We start from the raw sequence: 10,615 nt of genomic DNA, 5'->3' as shown, positions 1-10,615 counted from the left end.
GAATGGAATGTTGGCGTGGGGGGCGGGGCTGGAAGGGCGCCGGGGAGGTGAAGAGGGACCCGCGTACGCGCGCCCGGGCGCGGAGTGCCAGGCGACACCGCCGGGAGCGAGCACGCCCCTGACGTCACGCGTCGTTCGTCCAATGAGCACAGGCGGAGGGAGTGCCGTTCCGCCCCCTCCGCCCTGCCGCCGCCGTCGCGGCTGCCGCCGCCACAGCAGCCGCGTCCCGGAGTGTCTGAGGAGTTGCGGGCCGCTGCGGGCTCGGGCGTCGCACCGCGCCTGCCGGAGCCGCGGAACGAGGCCCAGGGAGCCGCCTGCCCCAACCCCGCCGCCCGATGTCCTCAAGATGGAGGCAGCGGGGGCGGCGACGTGAAGAGAGCGGCGCTGTGGGCGCGGGAGCAGGGGCCCGGGCGGCCCGGGCGGAGGCGGTGCCGGGATGGGGCTGCTGCTCATGATTCTGGCGTCGGCCGTGCTGGGCTCCTTCCTCACGCTCCTCACCCAGTTCTTGCTGCTGTACCGCAAACAGCCCGAGCCGCCGCCGGACGAGGCTGCCCGCGCGGGCGACGGCTTCCGCTACATCAAGCCGGTGCCGGGCCTGGCCCTGAGGGAGTACCTTTATGGCGGCGGCGGGGCTGAGGAGCCCTGCGGCGGGCCCCCCGAGGGCGGCGCGACCCCGGCCCCGGCCCTCGAGACCCCCGCCCCGCCGACGCGGGAGACCTGCTACTTCCTCAACGCCACCATCCTGTTCCTGTTCCGGGAGCTGCGGGACACCGCACTGGCTCGCCGCTGGGTCACCAAGAAGATCAAGGTGGAGTTCGAGGAGCTGCTGCAGACCAAGACGGCCGGGCGCCTGCTGGAGGGGCTGAGCCTGCGGGACGTGTTCCTGGGCGAGACCGTGCCCTTTATCAAGACCATCCGCCTCCTGCGGCCGGTGGTGCCCTCGGCCAGCGGGGAGTCGGACGGCCCCGAGGGGGAGACCCTGCCCGCCACCTCCCCCGAGGAGCTGGCCTTCGAGGCGGAGGTGGAGTACAACGGGGGTTTCCACCTGGCCATCGACGTGGACCTGGTCTTCGGCAAGTCCGCCTACCTGTTCGTCAAGCTGTCCCGAGTCGTGGGGAGGCTGCGTTTCGTCCTCACGCGCGTGCCCTTCACCCACTGGTTCTTCTCCTTCGTGGAGGACCCGCTGATCGACTTTGAGGTGCGCTCCCAGTTTGAAGGGCGGCCTATGCCCCAGCTCACCTCCATCATCGTCAACCAGCTCAAGAAGATCATCAAGCGCAAGCACACTCTCCCGAGTTACAAGATCAGGTGAGAGGGAGGGAAGTGAGGGAATGACACGCCGCAGGCGCGGGGACCTAGTCGCCGGGGATCCGGGCCTGGGCGGGGTGCTGCCGCCTGCGTGGAAGGGCAGAGGCCCCTCCCCAGCCTTTGCTTTTCCACGGATCTCTCTAGCCCTGGCGGGACACTACCCGGGGAGGGAGGCGAGTAGCGCACACATTCTTCGCTGCCAGAGGGCATCAGTATGAGCCAGAAGCTTTCTCGCGTGTTCGTGGGCACTCAGGGTGCTGTCCGCGTGGGTAGGAGCAGCACGTTGAAAATGGCAGGGCGGCCGGCCTCCCTAGTCGGCTTTGGGACTGGTGAGAAACCGGTCTTGTATGTGGTTGCGGCATTGAGGGCGGTTTTGCAGCATCACCTTGACCACGTTGAGAAATTGTTGCTGGACCCAAAGTACAGGCATGAGAAAGAAGTGTGGGTAGCCCGAGGCTGTTGTATTTTGCAACTGCAGGCCACTTTTGCAGTTGGCGCTTTGGCAACTTTCAGGGCAGAGATGCCGTATGTGTTGTAAAGGAATACTTCCCACGGCGAATTGAAAGCCAGTTGGGAGCCTATACATGTGGTAGTTCTCTGTAGGTTTTGTGTTAATGTCACCTTCCCCTTTGGGGTAGGTTCTGTAGCACAGACCTAGATGCTGCCCTTCGTGTGTCAGCTCTGGCTGCAAGTTTCTCACACAGTACCTGAGATCAGCCTGCAGGTGGCATTTTAATGATCGGTAGTGATTTCAACTTTTTAAAGCTCTCCTGTATGTGGTGGCTTCATTTTCGCTTAGTATACTGTTTTGATTAATGGTCAAGGGTTTTTTGTTTTGGGTGGTTTGTTTGTTTGTTTTTAATATCATAGAAGAAATGAAGGGGAAAGGAAGTTTTGTAGGGATGGGGCTTCATCTACTTTAGTCTGAATTGTTGGAGTGGAAAGGGTCATACATGGCTGTTTCTTCAAAATCAGCTGAATTTCTCATGTCACTTTCTGCCCTCTAATTTTCTGTTCATTAAAATGCTTGACTCTTGGATTTGTCTTTCCTTATAAAACTGTGTCAGTCTGGTGTTTGCCTTACCTAGTGTCCTCTAGTTGCAAATTTCCGGGTCACTAATTTTCTACCAAAGTATCAAGCAACAGTGACCCAGGTAATCCAGAGATATTTTATGTTTGGGTTTGTGATGGATTATTGACTTGTGTATGTGGCAGATATGCCTTCCTAATTATGTTTTGTTTAGGCTAATAGCATAATAGAGTGAAAGCTTAAAACTGTTGAGTGGCAGGAGAAATTTACTTTATAATGGATATAGTTCCATAGATTTGCAGAGGGTGGTGAACTGGTTGTTTACCGTGTTTGGTTTCCCATTCTGTGAAGAACAACATACTTTGCAAAACCTATGCTTCAAGCTTTGGAATGTAAGTGACTAAATTATAAATGAGTTCTGGTATCTAACCAGTAAGATGTTTATTTATAGTAATGTGTTGCTAAGAGAGTAATGAGAAAAAATTACAGATTTTGGTATTCTGTTTTCTGGGTAACTTTCAGGTAATAAAATATGACTATGCTCTTATTTGGGAGGTTATTTGCAGAATTGATTATTCTGCAAAGAACAATTAGTTGGCAGTTAGGTTGGGTATCATTTTGAGGGTTGGTTTTTGTTTTGTTTTTTTAAGATTTTATTTATTTATTTGACAGACAGAGGTCACAAGTAGGCAGAGGAGCAGCCAGAGAGCGAGGAGGAAGCAGGCTCCCCGCAGAGCAGAGAGCCTATGTGTGGCTCAGACCCAGGACCCTGGGATCATGACCTGAGCGGAAGGCAGAGGCTTTAACCCACTGAGCCACCCAGGCGCTCCTGTTTTGTTTTGTTTTTTTTTTTTAAATGTAGCCTTGGAATTCAGTTAAATGTGCACGTTTGTGCTGTTTATATTAGAAGGCATTTCGGTGGTAAATCAGTAAATACTACCAGAACTTACCACTTAATCTGCAAATGTTTATGTACACCTGCTATGTGCTTATCGTTGTATAGGTGTTGGGGCTTCAATACTGAACAGCCTCAACCATTGTGGAGCTTAAAGTTTAATGAGAACTGAATTAGCAGTACTTAATATGATTTAACTAGAATGTGATTGATTAATGGAAGGTTGAAGTAACTAGGCAGCTGATTTTAGGTAAGTAAAGGAAATTAATAGGAGTGTGAAGATGAAATGGGCTGCTCCAGGAAGTGTTGAGTTCTCTTATCTATGTAGCTCTTTTGCCAGAAGTATTTTAAGCTACTGATGTTGTGGAGCAGATTCAGGTTTCAGTTAAGAGAATGAATTAAAATACATTTAAGATGTATCACAATTCTCATAATGAGAATTAAAGTAACTGTTGTTTACCCTTTTATATAGACGAGGGAGTAGTGCTCAGAGTAGTTAAATAACTTGCTTAAAGTCACACAGCTGTTATGTAGTGAATTCCAGCCCTGATAAAGCCAGAGCTACCTTTTCCATTCAACTCTGTCACCTTGTTCTTAACGTTTTGTTTTTTGTTTTTTTAAAGTACACTATCAATATAACATAATATGGAGGTAACTTTACAAATCAACTGAGAACTCTGAGAAGAGTGTAACTAAAGATTTTTTTTTCTTACATTGGAAATTTTGAGAGCGGATCCTTTAAAGGTTAAATCTTTGGGTGCTGCCCCACATAGTATTTCTTTTTTAATCCAGCAGATTTTGTTTCCAAATAGAAGGTCTGCTAGGTTATCCTTTTTAGCCATCTAATCTACTTAGAGCTAAAGCAGTAAAGAAAATTCTATTGAGTCTTAGGATCCTTTGGCACTTTAATAATTATATAACAGAAATACCTTGCCGGTTATCATTGTTGTTACTTCTCCCCACCCTTTATTTATTTTTCCATTTCATGTTGCTAAAGTGAAGGTGGCCTATGAGGAATACCAGTTCCTGATGTCTCAATCTAGAGATTCAAGGAGTTCAAGTGGTTGCTTTCTAAGGATTGTGATGATTAACACTTCATTTTATCCAACTAATATAGTTTGTAAACCATTATAATGTTTTTAAGAGTTATATTATACATTTCCCATATTTTATAATTTAGTCTTACTAATATAATTCTAAGTTCATCTCCCTCAAATGTTGTTTTGAATTTTTTCCCTAAAATGTATACTTTAAAATAGTAAATTAAAGTACTAGTATTTGGGGGGGGGGGGTTACCAAGTTTGTTTTTTTTAATTAACCCAAAAATTAGTCTTAGGAAAGAAAGATTACTACTAATATTTGTGATTACATGGAGAATCCGTCTTCATCATGAAATCTGAGTAATAGTCTGGTGAAGTTTAGAATTTGGGAGTCACCTACTTGAGATTCTTACTGATGCTTCTCTTCCTAGACTTTACTGTTCCAGTCTTCCTAGACTGTTGTTTTACCCCTGGTTGCATACTGAAAGGCCAAATTCTGTTTGCAGATACTTTTTATTCGGCCTCATGGTATTTTTGTTTGTTTGTTTCATAATTGCCAATACTTTAAAAGGGAAGATTTTGCATGGTTTGGATTTCTGGCTTCTCTTAGGAAACGTTGGATGATCTTGTTGCACCAGGCCTGCATTCCTTATAGCAATAACAGGTTGGAGAAATAGGTCTGGTAGCAGCTGTAGGAAGTTCTGATGCTGGTTTATAGTCCCCACCTACTTGCTAATGGTAGTTGTCTGGCCTGGCATCATATGAATTTGAGATCTTTCCTAAATAGGGAGTAATACTGTTGCTAATCAGTGAAAATGGGAAGTACTGGATAGTAAAGGGCAATAAATATTACCCTTCTTTAAACATTACTATCTTTCAAGGGACTTTCATTGAGCAACTTTATTTTATAAAGGACTTTGATATAATGTTGAATTTTTTTAAAAAGTCATTCTACCTAAAGTTTTTTTAAGAATCCCTCGAAACATTTTCCATTCTCTGCAGTACATTGGTATTAAGTACACAGTGGCTGTTTCTCAGTTGAGTGTGGTGGATTTTTGCTTTGATGTCAGGTGGATTATTAACTATATACAAATACTTCTCTGATCTACAAATAAGGAGACATCAATTTGTTGATATTTGAATTTGATGAATGCGTGTGGAACAAATATTTGAGGGAAAACGTCACTCTTCAGATTCATGGAATATCTTCTGAATATGGCTATTTTTGTCATAACTGTTCTTTTTTTTAAGATTTTTTTTTTTTAAAGGTTTTGTTTATTTGACAGAGAACACAAACAGGCAGAGGGGCAGGTAGAGAGAGAGAGAGAGAGGAAGGGAAGCAGGCTCCCTGCTGAGCAGAGAGCCAGATGTGGGGCTCGATCCCAGGACCCTGGGATCATGACCCGAGCCGAAGGCAGAGGCTTTAACCCATTGAGCCACCCAGGCGCCCCTCATAACTGTTCTTTTACTTGTGGAAATTTTTTTAATATTCCTGCTGATTAGAGACCAAGGAGGACCACTGTCCCACCAAAGACAAGGACTGGACTGTATTTGGTTAGGTAGAGCTTCTTAGCGTGTTTTTATTTACCTATGTCTTCTCTAAGTATACCAATAATTTCAGAGAACTGAATTAGGCTTGGTCTGGAAAGCCTCATACTGTATGATGTGGTTTGTAATTGAATTATTTTTTCTTTGTCTTCTGAGATGAGGAAGAAAAACATTTACTCATACTGTTAATTATAGTTTTCTCATTTTACTGATTATTTGAAATAAAGTTTTTTTTTTTTAAGATTTATTTGTTTTAGAGAGAGAGAGAGAGTGCAAGCACATATGTGGGAGGGGCAGAGGGAGAGGGAGAGAGAATCTCAACCAGACTCTGCTCTGGGTGTGAGCCCCACACAGGGCTTGATCTCAGGACCCTGAGATCATCCTCTGAGCTGAAACCGAGAGTCAGGCGCTTAACCGACTGCGCCACCCAGCCATCCTGTATAGATGGTTTGAGTAATCATGTCTCAAAACCTTTCAAAGTGAATCTGCTGAAAGCTGACAAAATCATTTGTAAGTGTCCTGTAGTATATTTATTCACTTAACTCTTTTTTTTTTTTAAATATTTTATTTATTTGACAGAGAGAGATCACAAGTAGATAGAGAAGCAGGCAGAGAGAGAGAGAGGGAAGCAGGCTCCCCGCTGAGCAGAGAGCCCGATGCGGGACTCGATCCCAGGACCCCGAGATCATGACCTGAGCCGAAGGCAGCGGCCTAACCCACTGAGCCACCCAGGCGCCCTATTCACTTAACTCTTCCATACACTTGATGTGGACAACTCTTAAAGGGTGTCTTAGGTTGGAAAATATTTTACAATAGCTTCCAAAATCCTTAGTGATTGTAGGAATTACAGTTTTACTTACTAACATCAGTAGGAAATATAACCTTTGATAGTTTGGAAGAGTACAGATAGGGACATTATTGTATCACTGTAGCTGTTCTGGAGTAATGATGTGGTAGTAGCTAGTTTTTAAATCTGTTGTGCTTTGGTTTTCCTGCTTCTCAGATGAGTATCTATAGAAACAGAATTGAAAGATCATTGTCTTAGATAAATAAAATTGTTTTTGAAATACTTATTTTCAGTAACTGTTCCCAAAAGACTAGCATACCTAGTGTTATGGTAGGTGTGGTGAAGGATTAAAATGGTTATAATGTAGTTCATGCTCTTAAGCTGGTTAGTCTTTCCGGAGAAAACAGAGAACAGTTGAACCTCTTTATAATGGCATCTTGGATATATTTAGACCTTCCGTTTTGTGAGGAATAGAAAGAGGAGAGCTCAGTATGAATGTGTCGTATATTTTGTGACCTTATGTCCTTGGTACACCTAAATATTCTCCCAATAATCCTGGTTTTACTTTTTTCAAGTGGGGTTTTCTTAAGCTTTTTTGTGATTTGGACATTTATAACACTTTAGATGGAAAATAACATACTGATAAATCTCTGCCCTTGAAACGATTGACACATTGAAGGAAGAAGAGTAATTATGAGGAGACTATTAGTTTCTAATAAGTAATGTGCATGTCTGCTGGCTGTCCAGGAAAACCCCAGTTAGTTTCTGGAAATAACCAAAGCCGATCATTATAAAGTAGATTATATGGGAGGGGCATACCCACTGATCAAATACTTAATATTGAGTTATAAATATCACTAATGATCTCTCATATGAGGCACAGTCCAGAATAATAAAATCAGTTTGCTAACTATATGCCGGGGACTGTGTGGGCAGTTCTGTACACTTGCTGCCACAATACTTGAAACTACTGTGTGGGAGAGTTTAGTATCTACAGATGTGGAACTTGAGACTCAGAGGAGGTTAGTGACTTTCTCAAAAAAAGAGTCTGTGTTATTTCTGTAGAAGTAAACAACTGTTACTTTAAAACAAGCTGGTGTTAGTCCTTTGAATTAAGCATGATTTTTACATTTTTAAACTTTACATTTAAAGTTAATCAAAGAAGAAGAAGAATATGAGACACATCATAGGCACCCATGGATTCTAAAATACTGTCTGGCCTTTTGTAAAAAAAAAAAAAAAAAAGTTCTAAACGTTTAAACAAAAAAACCCTAAAAAACAAGACAAAAACTATGCTTAAATGCCTACAAGAAAGGAGCAGAGGTACGTATATGTTGAAAGGTACTTTTTTGAACGTTTTATCTTTTTGGAGTTTGGAAAGCTAATGGGAAATGTGGCTCTCTGCAGAAAAATGCATAAACAAATTTTCATGTGATTTCATGAAATTTATAGTGTACTTAGGGTGCTTAGATTCCAAGTTGAGTAATAAGCACAGACAGAAGGATACAACTTTGTTGCCATAAGTATAACTAAAACTAACATGGTTAAATGTTAAACACTTTAATAATTTTGTTGGCCTTCTTAGAAGGTATACAGGACTCATATGGTTCAGGCATTCCTAAAAATTCTCTATCCAAGGAAGTGTAACCAGTCACTCTCTCTCTCTCTTTTTTTCTCCTCTTAGTAAGATTCCCTATAGCAGGCTGAGGCTTTTTGAATCACTTGTTTGTTCAGTAAGAATACTAGACATTCAAAGATAGAGTTTCTGCCACTTAATACCATGTTTAGAAGTTAAATATTGACCTGACATTTCTTCCTATCAGATTCTCTCTTTTCTCAGAACAGTGTCACCAGGAAACCAGTGCCATTAAATCCCTTTGTTCCATTTCTAGAGTCATAGGACCTACCAACACTTGGCATGGCATCAAAGAACATCATACCTCACTGGAAAGTCATAAAGCAACTACCTAGTTATTAGTACAAGTTTTATAGAAGTTTAGTTTGAAAATGTTTCTTGTCAGATTGCTAAGACAAAACCACGTACTTACTGTACTTGTGCCAGTGAAAATGGAGGAATATGTGTTAATTATCTTCAGATGAGTAGAACTATAGGTGCTAAGTAGAGACTGTCACTATTATTGAAATTATTTTATCCTTTTGGGTTGAGGCTATAGGGAAGTACTTAAATTGTATATTCCAGTTGATAGAGCTTTGGGGGTAATAGGTACCTGACTTTAGCACTCTCCCAAGCAAGAGCCCTTGAACAAGAGGCTTTATCTTCCCTAGTCTCAGTTTCCATATCTGTAAAATGGAAATGGAAATAATATCTATCTAATTGGTGATATTAAATGTCACATATATGATTCTGCTGAATAAAAGTATCTTCCCTTTAGTAACTAATTGAATGTACATATTTATTGCTTGTCCTATGTCTGTCAGACATATTACTCAAGATGTGTCAGACATTTGCTAGGTGACACTTGTTTCCCCTTTTAAAGGAATGATAAGCTCGTTGTAAAAATTCAGATAGAAAATATGAAATACCAGAGTGAGAATTCTACCTACTATCTTAAAATGGTTAAATTCAGGGACTATTTTTCCATACTTTTTCTTACATATAAGCTAAATTTTTATTAATTAATAAAAACAGGATCATCCCTTTCTTAGCATCTTGTCCTTTTTTAAAAACTTACTGTATCTCTGCTTTTCCAAATATACTGACTTCATTTGTTTTAACAGGTTTTTAGAAATACATTGATCAGAAGTACTATAAGTGAACCAGTTCCTTACTGATTTTTTTCATTTTTCTAACTAATATAAATAATGATACCATAAACATCTTCTACCTTTATCTTTATAGATATTCAGTTTTTCTTCTGCTGTTTCTTCAGGTTGTTTTTTGTTTTTTGTTTGCCGTATTTTTTGCAAATGCTCAAATAGTGTTTAGGAACATAAAAAAATTGAAAATGTACTCCTCTCTCTTTTAATTCCATCCCCCAATATACCCAGTGTTAAGTTTGATATATACACCTAACTCTGCTCAGGTACATATTCAGGCCTCTTGCATGCTGAGGAGGTTCCTCTCTTTTCCTCTCCTTCTTCTCTCCCTCTTTCCTTAACAATACAGTGAGGGAGTATTATAATAAATGTGACCCTGCAGATTGGTTTGTAAGAGTATAACATGGATATCCCTCCTAGCAGTTTGTATAGGCCCATCCCATTCGCCATTTTATTTAACTCCTGGTCGTGTCTCTAGCTTTGACCTTATCTTCTATAACTCTTCCTTTCATTTAGTCTGTTCCGGCCTCCTGGCTGTTCTCACCCTCCACGCATGCACCCATCACAAGGGCTTTCCTGGTTTTTCTTTAGGAATATTTTCCCCACAGATAGCCAAAGAGCTCACACCATCATTTTTCATGTCCCTGCTGAAATACCATCTTTGACTATTCTATATGAGAAAGCACGTTCCCCCTTTAAATGCCAGAACTTTTTTTGTTGTAAAATTTTATTGACATATATATGTGTGCGTTTGTGTGTGTATGTGTGTCTGTGTCTGTCTGTCTGTGCAGATAGAAACTGTCCAAACCCTAAGCATATGCTTGATAAATTTTCACAAAGTGAACTCAGCTATGTAACTGAAGTACTGGAATTTTTTTTTCTTTTTTCTTTTTTTTTTTTTATTTTTATTTGTTTATTTACAGCATAACAGTGTTCATTGTTTTGGCATCACACCCAGTGCTCCATGCAGTACGTGCCCTCCTCATTACCCACCACCTGGTCCCTCAACCTCCCAACCCCCCCACTCCCCCACCGCCCCTTCATAACCCTCTAGTTGTTTTTCAGAGTCCATAGTCTCTCATGGTTCATCTCCCCTTCCAGTTTCCCTCAACTCCCTCTCCTCTCCATCTCCCCATGTCCTCCATGTTATTTGTTATGCTCCACAAATAAGTGAGACCATATGATACTTGACTCTCTCTGCTTGACTTATTTCGCTCAGCATAATTTCT

At 42.1% G+C, this 10,615-nt stretch overlaps 1 protein-coding gene across 1 annotated transcript in view; it reads left to right on the top strand.

The window, feature by feature from the left end:
- The first annotated feature begins 299 nt into the window (after positions 1-299).
- PDZD8 (PDZ domain containing 8) overlaps positions 300-10,615 on the top strand; it is an 89,442-nt gene continuing 79,126 nt past the window's right edge. The window contains exon 1 of the mRNA XM_046026995.1: positions 300-1,308. Within this exon, the coding sequence (XP_045882951.1) occupies positions 437-1,308 (872 nt within the window). The 5' untranslated portion in view covers positions 300-436. The remainder of the gene's footprint in view (positions 1,309-10,615) is intronic.

This window comes from Meles meles, chromosome 13, assembly GCF_922984935.1.
Source record: "Meles meles chromosome 13, mMelMel3.1 paternal haplotype, whole genome shotgun sequence".
Lineage (NCBI taxonomy): Eukaryota > Metazoa > Chordata > Mammalia > Carnivora > Mustelidae > Meles > Meles meles.
Note: the sequence above shows the minus strand (reverse complement) of the source record. Positions and strands in the feature narration are given on the sequence as shown.